Genomic DNA, 15,604 nt, shown 5'->3' with positions numbered 1-15,604 from the left:
TGATAAAAACAACATCGACATTTCATTCATCACAATAACAAGAATTTATGCACCATAATATAACATATACAAAGTTTTGCTTACAGGACGCAGTATAATTGGTTCTGAGATGATATACTTGTATAAACAGATGTTTTTGAAGTTATTTCTTTAGAACATCACAATAACTGATCCAAATATGAGTCTTTTGAACCAGAAGGCTTACCTTGGCCAAGGTATGCATTAACCATATTGGTTCCCCAAGCCAACCATCCACCCTGATCCCGGTCATTCGCTTCCACCGCGCGCCGCTGTTCTTCGGCGGCAATATTCTTGAGCGTCCACTTGATCATGAAACCCTTTACGGCCTCGGTTCCTTCCATCACGATCTCGATAGGAGGAACCACAAGTGGGTTCTGATCCAAGTTCAATTTGATGAGGTTTTGAAGTTGACCAAATGCTTCAGGAAGAGCTTGGATTTGGTTGTTGCTAAGATCAAGATCTTTGAGGTTTGCAAGATCGGTGATGGTGTCGGGAAGCTGTGTCAAATTGCTGAAATTGCTACTCAAATTCAATACCTCAAGATTCGTTAGCTTCCCGATTGAAGATGGAAGGCCATGGAGTTTATTGAAATGAGCGTCGAAATACCGTAAAGATACCAGTTCGCTGATTGTAGGTGGAAGGAAACGGATTTCGTTGAGGCTGATCGAGAGGATTTCAAGGTTCACTAGTCCGTAACCGAAGTTTGTTGGCAAGAATACGAGGTTATTGAAGCTGGCATGCAATTCTATCAATGACCTGTTGATGAAGATCAAAATTTGAGATAAAACTGAGATTACGTTAGAGCTTGTTTTCCTTGAGTTATATTTCGACCCAATTCTGTCGGGGTATCATGAAATTAATTTGAGCACGATCTCAATTATTAGTCATGATTTTGGCAGATATTTCTTTCTAAACTTAGAAAATCGTAATTAGTGGACAGTTAACTGCTTACATGGATCAGAAGGCTCGAGAGTCGAAAAGCTAAAGCTTCCGACTCTTCAAAAGTTCGAAGCCGAAAGGCTTAGGCTTCAGCTTCCGGAAGGTTTAGAAGCCTCTAGAGAGTCAAAACTACTCCTGAACAAGACTCAGAGGCTTCTAAGGAGAACTCAGTGGCTTCTGAAAGGAATTCAGACGCTTTCCGAAAGGAACTCAGTTGCATCTGAACTTCACTTAGAACATTCTGAAGCCGCCAGGGGCGCTTCCCCTAGGAAAAGGGAAAAACTACCATGTTATAGTTAGCTAAGACGAGTGTGCGTGCACTCCATACCTCCTAAGCCCATGTCAATGCTTAACTAACAACCCCATATTCTCTTGGAAATCCAACTACATAAAATGAACCGATGATTTCACTGGCGCATTCAGGAAATGGGAAAAACTAGAAATTTGAACATATTACTTGCAAAAAGCGATGCTTTCAGGAAGGGTGTTAAGCTTGTTGCTGGATGCATTCAAGACTCTGAGATTGGTCAGTAAACCGATCGAATCTGGTAAGGATTCCAACAGATTTGATGAAACATCAAGCTCCTCCAGTTTCAGTAATCCTGCAACTGAATCAGGAAGCACCTGTTTGACAAAAAAAAATCCTCACAACTTTGAAGAAAACCCTGAAATGAAACCCTAAAAACTAGTTGGGGACCTCAAAAACAAACAGAAAAGAAGTACTCAAAAACCTAAAATCTCGTTTCATAGCAAAACTGGTAACTCGGACATCATAACAAACAGATTGAAGGCAGGAACAAGGATTGTACAGTTTAGAATATTAAAAACAATAACGATCATAATCGGATCAGAAAATCAAAAGATTCATACATAAAAAGCGGATATAAACATAAATAAACTATGGAAGATGTTAGATCGTAACCTGTAAGTGATTATTGGAGAGATTGAGATGAACTAAAGCGGTAAGCTTGCCGAATTCTTCGGGAAAAAACTTTAATTGGTGACCGGAAAGATCAACCCTATCGATGATCTCCTCCGATGACTTGTTCAGTATGTTAACAACTTCTCGGTTGAGTTCATCGCCATCATCGTCAATCTTGAGAGTATCCTCCATTATTCGTCTGAGTGTGGAAACAGTCGAGTTCTCTCCCCTTTTACTTATCTCCCGTATAATTCGTCAAACATTTGACTTTGACTCTGGCGGGCATCAACTCAACGTTCAACTTTTAAATAAGGGAAAAGAACTTTCTTGTTTGGAATGATTAAGTCCTTGAATTTTTTTTTGGAACAAATAAATCCTTGGACTTTCCAAAACATGTTAAATAAGTCCTTGAACATTCCAAAATATGTTAAATAAGTCCTTGGACATTCCAAAAAATGTTAAATAAGTCCTTGGACAATTTTTGGAACAAATAAGTCCTTGAATAATCCAAAACATGTTAAATAACTTTTTGAAAAAAATAAAGTGGTAAAATAGTGAAAAAAAATCGGGAAAAAAACCCAATGAACATTCATATTTTGAACGATTAAGCCCCTAAATATTTTTTGAACCAAAAAGTATTTAGATCTATAAAATTAAACAAATATAACAAAAAAGTACTTACATTTACAAAAAAATAATTACCATTTTAACTAGTTGTACAAGTCATAAGAATGTATCCAACATGTTTTATAAAAGTTCAAGAAGTTATTTAACATGTTTTGGATTGTTCAAGGACTTATTTGTTTCAAAAATTGTCCAATGACTTATTTAACATTTTTTGGAATGTCTAAGGACTTATTTAACATATTTTGGAATGTCCAATGACTTATTTGAGCCAAAAAATTGTCCAATGACTTATTTAACATGTTTTGGAAAGTTCAAGGACTTATTTGTTCCAAAAAAAAGTTCAAGGACTTAATCATTCCAAACAAGAAAGTTCATTGGTTTTTATTGTACTTTTCCCTTTAAATAAAATCGATAGTACGAAAGAGTTTGATTGGTTTTTTAAATTAGTAATTTTCTTTCTCCGGTCTCTATTAACTTTTTTTTTTTTAAGGGTGTCCGGTCTCTATTAACTTTACTGGAGACCGTTTATCAAATGCTTACCTGGGTAAGTGCTTATCAAGTCATATTATCTTACTGGATAAATATGACAAAGATCAAGAATCTTACCTGGTAAGAGCAAAGACAAGGACCAAGAGTCTTACCTGATAAATAACGACGACGAGTCTTACCACGGTTAGCGCTTACCGGATAAATTATTACATACAATATCGTTTTGGTGGACTCGAATCTTACTCGGTAAGTAAGTGATAGTGTTGATTTTTACCAATAAACACTTACCGGGTAAGTGTTTAGGTAAACGGCCCCTTATTCCAATGTACACCGTTGTAATAAATTAATCAAGTTTTCTTAAATTTATACCATCCGGTTTTTTTTTTTTTTTTTTTCGCGAAAGCCTAACGGAGCAATGTCGCGTGGAGGTAGAAGGCCCACCAATAAGATACAGAGACTTACTTTGAATGTTTTTAACCATATCATTTTTATTCCGAGCTCTCTTGAAATAAGTTTGGCAGCGGATCACGAAATTAACAGATTTATTAATAATCTGATTCGAACTTAACAATTGAATTTGGGAAATGAAAGCATCTGGAGTAATGAATGAATGTAATTAGTTATCGGTAGAACTTAGCCTTCTAGAAGATCAAGGATCGAATTTCACCAAAAATAAAGAAATAGTATGGATGAGTATTTGTCATATATAAATATATAGGTGAAAGATCGTGTGAGAAGGGAAATTAAGAGATTTGAACCCTTGATCACTTTTAATGTCATGTCCATCCATGAATTGTGCTTTAAAATGGAATTAATCTGGTGCATCTCGGTAAACATCATTAGTGTTAACATTCAATTAGTATTAATCCAAAGATAGAGATCTCTTCTTACACTTCTCATCATAATTTCTCCTCTAACCGGAACCCAACCATATATATATATATATATATATATATATATATATATATAGAGAGAGAGAGAGAGAGAGAGAGAGAGAGTAAACAAGTAGACTTTATTATATTAAATGAAAGATCATGTAAGAATAAGAGTTAAAGGTGGAAAATGTAATAAAGGATTTAGACCCTGATCACCTTTAATCTAAAACCAAACCATGAATTGCATTTTAGAAGGGAATTGATTTAATGTTTCTCATTAATATTGATGTAGTGTAACTCATGAATTAGAATTAATTCAAGTATGAAGATCTTTTATCACCATAACTCTCACTCTCATAAGAACCCAACTCATTACATTATATACTTTCATAAAGAAAATCAATGGTAAAAAATAAGCTCCCTTCCCTTCCCTGAATGGTTTGACTATGGAGAAAGATACTGAACAAGGATAGGAGATGTCATTTGTATGGCTGAATCTAGACAATAACAATTATAGCTGAACGAATAAGACAACTTTTTTTTCATTAAGCTACAAATAAACACTCCAAAATGTATGTACAAATAAGCCCATTCAATAAGCTTATTAAGCTAAAAGTAAACATCTTAATGAGAAAATGATTAAACAGCCTCAAAGATGTATACAGATTTATCATCTACCCAGAATATAGAAGGGAGTGATTCCGTAAAGAGTTCCACAAAGCCAATCATGTAGCAACACAAATATTAAAAAAGATCCATAAGTTAAAAAGAAACCTCTCTTGGAAAGAAAAATGTTTGCAAAAAAACTAATGACATTTGAAGGCACCTACATCTAATCTCTCCCATCCCTATAACTTAATTCTTGATCAAAATGTAAAATTCCCAAATACAAATCATCATCATCATCATCATCATCATCATCATCATTAAAAACAACAAAGTTGTAAAAGGGTAGAAAAGGAGATCAAAACTTTTACAACATCATCATTCAGACAACCCCACCTCTCTGATTCATATAGTTGCCTTCTGCCTTCTATCTGAATCTTCATGCTCAACCTACCCACCAAAATCAACATATTATTAGTAGGGATGACAAAAAGCCACATATCCAATGGAGAACCCGATACCCGAACCCGAGTTGACCGGGGATGGGGATACCCCTTAAACCAGGACCTGAGCCAGAGTGTCTATTAGCAAGTCTTTGAGTAAATTACGTTTTTCACCCATGTGGTTTGTTACAAATTTCGGACTTTGTTCCTTGTGGTTTTGAAATTGCAGTTTTACTCCCTATGGTAATTCATTTCTATTTTCATCCCTGAGGTTAAACACTGTTTTTTAAGTGTAAGGACTTAAATATAAATGAATTGTAAATCATAGAGACAAAAAAGACAATAAAGTTTTAATCATGAGGACGAAAACGAAATGAATTATACAATATGAGGATGAAAATCATAATTTCAAAACCACAAGGACGAAAATAAAAAATTCCAATTAACCACAGGGACTAAATACATAATTTACTTATGTATAAGTATATATATGTGTGTATGTGTGTGTACAATATTATAAAAACGACAAATCCAATAAGTATATATAACATAAAAATATAATCAATCTTTCACGATATTGGTTTGATTGTTCGAAAAAGGTTTTGGTGATATAACGTTGATGTAATTGATATGTTTATTTTTCAAACTAATCTTATGCAAACACAACCATTAGCATTTGGTTAATTGAAGTTTTAAAATACTATGTCATTTAAACGTGTAATTGACATTTATAAGGATGTTATAATAGAGAGAATTAAACTTTGTAAATGGGGTAAAATCCTCGATTCCCCAATGGGGATAGGGAGTGGGGAGCGGGGCCCGATATCCCAGACATCGTTCCCATCTCTAATTATTAGATTATATAACTCGGATCATTAACATCAAATACGGCCAATGGTTTCAAATTCAAAATTACCTCCACAAGAGCTCTTCCTTTCTTCTTTTTAGCTTCTTTCTCCTGCTTCTTTAAAGCATATTTGGAATCTGTCCTCCCCCTCTTTCGATCCACCGCCACTTCTTCTGCATCATCATCATCATCATCGCCATCATCATCATCTGTTGAAACGGCCATAGCCCGTTAAGAGGTTATCAACCATTTAAACATTCAGCAGTTTCATTCAGCCTCCCTTCGGTGCAATGAGATATTAAAGATGCAACAAACCCATTTAACACTCAAATAACAGACCTATTTTTGCAGTACAGTTTGCATATCATTGGACATCTAACAATCTAAAGTGAATTACGTTTTTCGTCCCTATGGTTGGTAAATCATTGCTATTTTTGTCCTTATGATTTACAAATTATTGTTCTTTCAGTCCCTGTAGTTTACAATTCTTTACTGTTTTGGTCCCTATTACCTAAAGGTAGGAATTAGTCCAGGGACGAAAACAGCAATAAATTGCAAACTATAGTGACTAAAATCACAATTTCTAAACCACAAGGACAAAAATCGAAATTATTAACGAACCACATAAACGAAAATCGTAATTTACTCAGCAATCTATTAATGTTTACAATAAAGTATTTGATATATCTAGCAAGTGTTCATACTGTTATTCAGATATTAAGAGCATCTCCAATGAAGTGACTTATAAGAACCCACTTTTTGTACTTTTTCTTGCCGGTTCCACTCAACTCACCAAATTAAGATCCTCCATAGAACCCCATAATAGAGCGACTCACAAGAACTTTTTTGTGGGTCCCATTTACTATTTCACCATTAAAAATATTTATATCTTTTTAAAGCAATTAAAAGAATAAGTAAACTACCTTTTTCGTCCCTGTGGTTTATAAGTCGTTGCTTTTTCCGTCCGTATGGTTTATAATTTATTGCTATTTTCGTCCCTCTTACTTAATTATATCGAATTGCCTCGGGGACGAAAAGAGCAAAGAATTACAAACCACAGGGATGAAAATCATAGTTTACTCATTAAAGAACGCATAAAATATCATTTCACACAAAATTCAAGATAACCCCAAAAATATGCGTGACTTAAAAGAACTCTCCACAATGGTAGTGACTTGTAAGAGCTAAACTTTTTTGCTTTTAAGAACCTACTGGTGGAAATGCTCTAAGAACATATATGTAACACCCTAGTGTCATATTTGTTAAATTACAATGTTTTATGCTTAAATACAGATGTTATGAGTTATTTAAGTACTCTAAAAAGATGCCAACAGCTATAGCATTTATAAATCTAATCTATCACATTTACAAGGCAAATAGCTTACAACGAAAAGCTTGAGAAATTAAACCTAAGGGGATGAGATGTAAAAGCTAGAAGTGTGTTGGAAAGCTATGTGATGATTAAGCAAGACTAAGCAAGCTAGTAATGAGTTGTAAAGGCCAAAAGCATGAGTTGGCAAGACTATTTGATTACAAGGCAAGTCTAAGAAGCATGACAAAGAAATACTAGAAGCATGAGATGCCAAGATTCTCTTCCTAGAAGCATGAGGTCAAAATTCTCTTCCGAAAAGCATGAGGTGTCAAGATTATCTTATCCTCAAGTAGGAGGTGTAAAACTCTCATAAGAGTACACGTTTGAGAGCAAAAAGAACAAGTAATTGATGCAATAAAAAGTATTTTATGCATTACAAGACATTTTCACATGTTTGCCTTACATGAAAATGTTACATATATTCAAGATATGCATGATGGCACGTTTTGATACTAGTATATGTTTTACACCAAGGCATGAAAGTGTTTACATGTTATGATACATGTATGTGTTACAAAGGCACGAAAGACCATAAATATCCAACGTACGAGTATTACAAGAAGGGACGTCTTGCAAATGGACCTTATGGGACAGCCTTAGTGGACCCAGGGGTTAGCAAACCTCAAGACAAGTATGGTATAATTACATGTTTCAAGTGAGATCTCAACAGAATGTTTATGCATGATCATGAAATTATTTTGTGCACGATCAAGAGTTCTAGTGAATTACTATCCACAAAATGTTAAGCATCATGAAAATTGTTTATTCATGAAACCATAATTACTCACTAAGCTTTTTAGCTTATATATCTCATGTATGTATCTCAAGCGAGGGTTGAAGAAGATTTGCATGAACTAGTATTTACTAATCAATAGCAAGTTATATTGTATTATAAGCTATTGAGTTACATTTCCGCTAGTATTTCATCTTTGATGTAATTATAAGCTATGTTATAAATAAAGTTAACTTTCAAGTTCATAATCAAGACTTAGTAGTTTTAATTTTAAAGTAACGGCACCTGACTTATTGTTTTAGAAATTTTGGGGCGTTACGATATAGGACCCATTTTGTTAGCAACTTAATGAGCTTAATGGGACTCCCAACTTATTCAGTCAGCCATAAATGACTGTATGGTAGTGGCTTATGATATAGACAGTGGCTTGTTCGGTAACCTTTTAGGAGGGAGCTTAATGCAGAAAGCCTGAGTTTTCTCCAAACCTACCCCTTCCAATTAAAAAACACGCTCATTCCATCTATGTTAAAACCCTCCAAACGAAAACATTCCCAAGTTTTACCAACAGCTTTATCCACTTAATAGAAAATCAACCAAACAACCCAATAGTTTACTTGACTTGCAAGAGACATCGATAAGAGTCTTACCACCATCATCATCTAAGCCAATTTCGTCAGTTGGAAGACCATTGAAATCCTCCAAATCATCTTCGTCTTCATATTCATCATTCCATTCAACAAATTCTGTTTCTACCTGTTTAACAGAAAGAATGGAAGGATGGCAAGAAAAGACGATTTCAAGGGTGGTCTTTCCGTGCACCGAAGGTATTTAAAAAGAAATATAAAAACAAAAAAAGGAATTATAAACAAACCTCTTTCTCGTCTTCATTTACATCCTTTTCTGGTCCCTCAAAATCATCAAGAAATTTATTAAATGCTTCCGTATGATAATTATATAAATCACCATACATTCCTTTTTGTACACGCTCAACCAGCTCTTTCTCAATATTCTGCACAACAAGAACATTGCTTGTTAGAGCTGTAAAAACGCTTTATAGGAATCCGAATGAAGCACAGGTGGTTGGAAACGTAACCTTTTCCAAAACTGCTGCCCTTTCAGCCTTTTCCTCTCGTCTAGCTTCTCTCTTCTTTTCTTTTCTAGGAGCTGTCATTACCTTCTCCCTATAAAATTGAACACGGCCACATAGATCAGTTTATATAGAAAGTTGTCTACCTAAATAAGTCAAAACTCCATTCATCAATAGAAAAAGGTGAGATTCCGCATCAGTCGGGAGGAGAACAAAGGTTGCCTGCCTTATAAAGGACTGGATACCTCCTCTACCAGACGCCTTCTAAAACCGCGAGTCCAGATGTGGATAAAGCAGTACAATATCTAGTATGGCCGGTCGGAAATGTACGAATGGTATCAGAGTCGAGAAGTGGACTGGTGTGCCAGTGAGGACGTTTGGGCTCCCAGAGGGGGGGTGGACTGTGAGATCCCACATCAGTTGGGGAGGGAACAAAGGTCGCCTTATAAGAGACAAGATAGTAGATACCTCCTCTATCAAATCACTTTAAAACTGTGAGTCCAGGTGTGGATAAAGCAGACAATATCTGGTATGATTGGTCAGGGATGTTACAAAAATAATAGGAAATACCGAGTCTACTAATCATCTTTTTCAAAAAAAAAGTGCAAATGAAATAATCACTGACATGTGTACCAAACAACTACTAACTGACGGGATTTTTACTTGTAATAATGTGCAAGAAGTATAAGCATTTTATATGTTAGAAAACGGGCTGATGGGTTCTTATATTCTTGAAACCCGGCTTTGTCCTAAATTTGGCTCTTCACCTGCAGTAAAGCCCACATGCTTCCGAATATTGAGTGTCAACAATAATCACTTAAACCAATTCATGGAGAACCCCGATCATGGTCAATCAAATAGGTGGTAGATTGCAGGTGGTCCAATTATTATTTTGAAAATGGAATAAAAAAGGTATCCACCAACCTTGTTTTAAGGGCAAGCTTCCTCATGCGTATCCGCATCTGTGTCATTTTAGTCAGCCGCTGCTTTGCCTTGTGTACAAGGAACTTCGGCCAGTACATCTGTCGATTCAATTTGCAAAACTCATTACAATTTGGAATTTTAATTTCTCCATATAAAATTCTCAACATACTTGCATATGTTGAATGAGCTAAGAAAGTTCTATACCAGATTTTTGTCAATAATTTCTAGTGCCATCTCATAATTGCGAGGCAATTTCACTCTTTCCCACAACTTGTTTGGCATATGAGCCCTCTCTATAGTTTTCATATACAAGTAGAAGACTCCTGCAACAAAGAAAGTAATGGATAGTGTAAAAACCCAGATAATGGATAAAAGTACACAAATGTTACAGAAGCAGATAAAAACAGAAGATATGCAATTCACCAACTAACTTGTCCTACCACCTTTCATCATGCTCAAAGCCATCAACCCTTTTAGTGCACAATGAGTTCATTGAACATGGTAATCGAGAATATCAAGAATCATACCCAGATAGAAATCAGTTTCAAGCCAAAGTTACTATTTCCACATACTTTAAAGCGCACAGTACTTTCCTCCTTTAGCAAATGATAACCAAGCTATGAAAACATTTTCAACAACTTCCTGGCGTGGCTTCTAAGCTTGCTACACTACAGTTGGAACAATTATCCAAATTGCTTAATGGTGCTATTGGAAGAAAACGTGAACAACTTAAGGATGCATCCTATTTGCTTTCCATAAACTCAGAGACACGTATCTTCAGACCAGTTCTTTTTCCAAGTTTCCATCCTTTATTGCTACAACTCTCTGTTGATATAAAAAATGTATAGAAAAAATTCTTCTGCTTCCAACTAACATTTAAATGTTCAACAAGACTTGCCAAAGTAAACCCTCCAAATTTCTTTTTTGTTCATATCATTAACTTGCCAACTTGTAAAGATCATTTCATAACCCTTAAGTACACATTGATTGAAGCAAGTCCTGCACCTTCCTTAAATTCTTCTCTACCTTTTAGCCTTTCAATTAGTTAATTAAGAATTCTAAACCATATTCAATAGCATGGTTCCAATTCAGTATATAATTTTGAACTACCCAATTCCCGATCCATCTACTTCTGTGAGCTCTTCTAGCTCCTCTCACGACACAGGCTACTGTCTTGCTCCACATAATACTACATCTATGCAAGCTCTTAATTCTTCTACTGATTAACATGTTTAGATTGTCCTTTTGGGTTCCTCCATACGGTCTTCAGATGGAAACTGCTTAACAGTGTATGTGTATCCCATGTCGACATCTATTCACACAATCATTATGAGAATCTGCTTAACAGTGGAGTGTTTGCTTTATCATCAACTTCACAATCAACATCTTCGTACACTTTAGCTGCTAATAAGAAAATACAGGTCCCTGACTGCAAACTTTGGTCATTCATTCCCCGGACTATACTTTAATATAATAACTGCAGCTTCCATGAATTCCATTTTCAAACCTAACCCAGACAAACCAAAACACATCAACATGCAAAATCAACCAATTTATACCCCTGCAATTGCATGCATGACCAGCGTAAAATTTTGATTCAAAAGAAAGCCAAACAAGGTCAGACCTGTATTAACAGCACCAAAACTAACACATATAATTATAAAAACGAAGCCAATGGAAATCATGCAACAAACGCACCAAATATTTCAGTTCCAAAGCAAATACAAAATAAGAAATAGAAATCACAATAAAACTATGTTAAAGACAATACCATCATGATCACGAATGGTAGCGTAACGACTATTGGCAAGTGGGCATGAGCTCCGGTTACAAATCCCAGTCAAATTGTAAGGGTTCCGACAAAAAATTCCAGCGGTAATTCTGATTAAGAAAATCATTAAAACCAAAAACAGAAAGGCAGCATTAGAAATAAACTTCCCAAAAGTTAGTAACGACGAAGTATCGTCTTGTCCTGTTTTCCTGAATCAATAAAGATAGCTCAAGACTCACTTGGTCATAAAACTGCAGTGCTTATGCCTGAGGACTTGCCATATAACTTCGTCATTCTGCATTTTGTACTTTCAAATTCACCTGTTAAAAAAAGCAAATTTTGGGGTTATGATTTACAAATAGATGCATCAACTGGACATTCTGATAAAAAGAAATCCATAAACCCATACACAAACAGATAATTACCTTAATTAACGAACTAAACTCATTGCACTTAACAATAAAACCCTAGATACCGTTCCAAACAATCTAAAGTCAGAATACTCGTCTTTAGGCAACGCATTCATTTTTAAAATCTGATAACAGAACACATAAACATTCTAATTTGAACTTGTTACATCCATCATACGAACCAAAAAAATTTAAACCGAATTAGCGAAACAAACAAACATTTGATCATATACAAATATAAACGTTGGAAAACAAAATAACTAAACCTAAATAAGAACAATAAACGTCCATCCTAAACAACTGAATAACAGGCAGTTTAAGTCTCCAAAATCATCTACCTGACCTAATCAACCAAAATCGTTAAACCCTAGTCACACAAACCAACCAATAATTACATTCATGATTTCGATAATTTACAAAACTGTTACCTTAACTTCAAAGACAACGGAGAGCTATTTTCTTTCGGTGGCTAAGGAACGGCAGCAAGCGGCGGTGCCGGTGACGGCAGAGATGGGCGAGGGCACAACAGGGAAGAACGGGAGAGAGAGCCTGTTAAGAGCCGGTTAGGGTTTTAGCTTCTTTTCTATATTTATCGATATTATAATATATAACTTTTTGTTTTTTTGCAAAATGACCACCAAAGTTTAATAAGTTGGTGTAGTTACACAAAGTATTGGGTGTACACGAGCCGAGCCGAGTCAAGTCGAGTCGACTAGTCGGTTATTCGAGCTCGGCTCGAGAAAATAATATATGGATCGAGCCCGAGGTCGAGCTTGATAACTTTTTTAATATAAGGCTCGAGCTCGAATGTTTTTTTAAGTTATCGAGTTTGAGTTCGATGCTCGTTTATAGGCTCAAACTCGCGATGGATTACTCGTTTATTAGCTCGACGTTGATAACTTTTATATTTTTTATATGAACATATGAGCATGTTTAACTCGAGAAAACATATGCTCTAATGGTTCGCTGTACTCGGAGTATTTAATCGAGTTTTCGTCCGAGACGAGTCGAATCTTGATGTTATGAAGCTCGATTCGTTAAGTCAGACGAGTTCTATTTTTATGTTCGAGATCAACTCAAGTTCTAGAATTATCAAGTTCAAACTCGAACTCAAGTAGGTCGTTAAAAGCTCGACTCGTTTTTCGTAACCCTTAAAATGCTAATATTTTACTTCTTTTAAGTGTTCAAATTCTAACACTTTGTTTAGCTCTATATTTTATTTGGAATAAAGTTTAACTTTGGTCCCCAAAGTTTTCAATTTTACCAGTTTTTAAATTTTAAAAACTTGGATTTAGTTCGCCATGAGTTCCTGTGGTTTTTAGGGGTGCTCATGGGTTGTGTTAATCGGGTTTAAGATATTTGAAGAACTCAACCCAATACTTGTGGTTTGAAAAATCTTAATTCAACCCAACCTAAACCAAAGTGCAATCCAAATCAAACTGTAAGGGTTGGCCGGATTGATACGTTGGTACATTAAAATATTATTCTAACATTTAATACGTTGTTTCTCTACTCGTAATTTCTTTTTCATCGTTATCCATACTTTTTACGTATATCACATTCAATTAATTTTTTCAATTTGCATATGTGTACGCAGTTATTGAACATATATACGAATGAGTTATATATAGATGTAAATAAATTGAAATTATGTGTATATAAAGAGTGTACGTGATAGTGTAATTGTCTAATTTATACATTAATAGAAATTCGATAATCATATTAAATTCAATAAATAAAAAGATCCCGGGTTCATCGAGTTGGGTTGAATTCAAATAATAATAACCTAATATCAACTCAATACCGACGGTTTGAAAATTTCACAACTCGATTAAACATCGGGTTGAATTATTCTACGTTGGGTTGAGTTTGGTTGACGAGGTTGGTTAGGTTTTCAACCACTATTTTACAAACACATATTGTATAAATCATTATATCACAAAGACCAACCTTTTCTTCATTCCAGACAATTCAAGCAAGTTCATACGATTCTAATCCTACTTTTAAGCAAGTTTGGTATGTTTTACTAGGACTTGAATCATCACATCCCTCGTTAAATTTAACAAACACCAACGGATCATCGGATATATAAATAAAAATAAAACATTTGACAAAAACTTTTAAAGCATTATTATTTGTACTATATTATCATTCCTAGCGTCTTCTTTTACTTTTAATTATTATTATTTGTATTATAATTCTTACGGGTCTCACGAAAACACGTTAATCCCCATATCTCTCTCTCTCTCTCTCTCTCTCTCTATATATATATATATATATATATATATATATATATATATTATGAGTAATTTTAAGTGGTTTTATTGTTGAGCTTCTGCAACCGAAACTCGTAAACCTTGTGGGGATCAGGAAGAGACTTGGAGACGCTCTCTCTTTCCATGCATCTTTTCATCCATGCAACCACTTTGGGGCACTCTTTCTCTATGCTCATCTTCCCAATCGTCTCCAATGCATAAAACCAGCAGTAGAAAGGCACCATCGCAATGTCTGCATACCCAAAGCTCTCCCCCATCAGATATGCCTTATCCCCAAGCTGCTCTTCCAACACATTCAGCCACTCGATAAACTCCCTCTTTGCCTTTTCCAGCTCTTCTCCTTTCGTGCTCCATATCCTCCTCGCACCATCATTTATCTGCGTGTTTTTTTCCACACAAATTAGATCGATCGAGAACCTCAAAAGAAATATATGACAAATGATGGGTACCTTCTTGTCAACGAAATCAGCCCAGAACCTGGCTTGGGCTTTGAGATAAGGATCAGAAGGCAACAATGGCGGATGCTTGTTTTGCCAGGCTTCATCGATGTACTGGACAATGATGTTGGATTCAGAGATGGGTTTTCCATGGTGGATGAGCACTGGGATTTTCTTGTGAACCGGGTTCATTTGAAGGAGCAGTTGGCTTTTGTTGGCCAAGTTCTCTTCTTTGCAGTCGTACTGAACACCCTTTTCAGCCAAAGCGATTTTGACCCTCATGCAGAACAAACTGGCCCAAAAGTCCAGAAGGACAACTTCAGAGACATCCATTAATTAAGTTCAAGACTGAGTGTTAATTTGTTGAGTGTTGTGATTTGTGAAATGAAGGCTGTGGTGGTTGTATTGTATTTGTATATTTATAGGGAGGGAAAGCTGAAAGCTGTGTTTGAAGTGATGAAAGAATACTGAAGATGTTTCCAAGGGTTTCAGAGTGTTAATGTCATTGCTTACGTCACCATGAATATCGTACGTGGTTCTAGAACAAAAGTCATCTCTGTTAACTGTTAACCAATAAGCATGAGATGATGGTAATAATCTTTTTTTTTTTTTTTTAATTATTATTATTATTGATTAATGTTAATATAAGTCATGAAATAAAAAAGTCCAAAAAAGATGCTTTTATATTCACATTTCTCTATTCGATACTCTTTTTACGAGTTTTTATGTTTTATTTTTAAATAAATAAATTAAATTAAAAAAACAAAAAAAGGTAAAAGACACGAAAACAAAAACTCTCATACATGCAGTCGTGCCTGTTGATCA

General features: G+C 35.2%; 3 protein-coding genes across 3 annotated transcripts; all 3 read right to left on the bottom strand.

Annotated features, from left to right (window-relative positions):
* Window positions 1-2,162, bottom strand: LOC112524602 (plant intracellular Ras-group-related LRR protein 3). The gene is made up of 3 exons (XM_025134502.1): window positions 1,883-2,162; window positions 1,418-1,584; window positions 1-777 (listed from the first exon to the last, which is right to left on the bottom strand). The coding sequence occupies exons 1-3, from the start codon at window positions 2,072-2,074 to the stop codon at window positions 159-161; spliced, it is 978 nt and encodes a 325-aa protein (XP_024990270.1). The 5' UTR covers window positions 2,075-2,162; the 3' UTR covers window positions 1-158.
* A 2,472-nt stretch (window positions 2,163-4,634) lies between these two features.
* Window positions 4,635-12,627, bottom strand: LOC112525806 (protein MAK16 homolog). Its single transcript, XM_025136087.1, has 10 exons — window positions 12,495-12,627; window positions 11,896-11,976; window positions 11,657-11,766; window positions 10,090-10,208; window positions 9,886-9,983; window positions 8,968-9,055; window positions 8,746-8,883; window positions 8,522-8,627; window positions 5,839-5,978; window positions 4,635-4,929 (listed from the first exon to the last, which is right to left on the bottom strand). Exons 2-10 carry the CDS (start codon window positions 11,955-11,957, stop codon window positions 4,885-4,887), a joined length of 906 nt encoding a protein of 301 aa, XP_024991855.1. The 5' UTR covers window positions 11,958-11,976; window positions 12,495-12,627; the 3' UTR covers window positions 4,635-4,884.
* A 1,743-nt stretch (window positions 12,628-14,370) lies between these two features.
* LOC112524522 (probable glutathione S-transferase) lies at window positions 14,371-15,160 on the bottom strand. Its single transcript, XM_025134371.1, has 2 exons — window positions 14,792-15,160; window positions 14,371-14,719 (listed from the first exon to the last, which is right to left on the bottom strand). The coding sequence occupies exons 1-2, from the start codon at window positions 15,110-15,112 to the stop codon at window positions 14,378-14,380; spliced, it is 663 nt and encodes a 220-aa protein (XP_024990139.1). The 5' UTR covers window positions 15,113-15,160; the 3' UTR covers window positions 14,371-14,377.
* Between the last annotated feature and the right edge of the window lie 444 nt (window positions 15,161-15,604).

Source organism: Cynara cardunculus, assembly GCF_001531365.2.
Source record: "Cynara cardunculus var. scolymus isolate 2C chromosome LG 13, CcrdV1, whole genome shotgun sequence".
Lineage (NCBI taxonomy): Eukaryota > Viridiplantae > Streptophyta > Magnoliopsida > Asterales > Asteraceae > Cynara > Cynara cardunculus.
The sequence above is the reverse complement of the archived record's forward strand: the minus strand, read 5'-3'. Positions and strand labels throughout refer to the sequence as shown.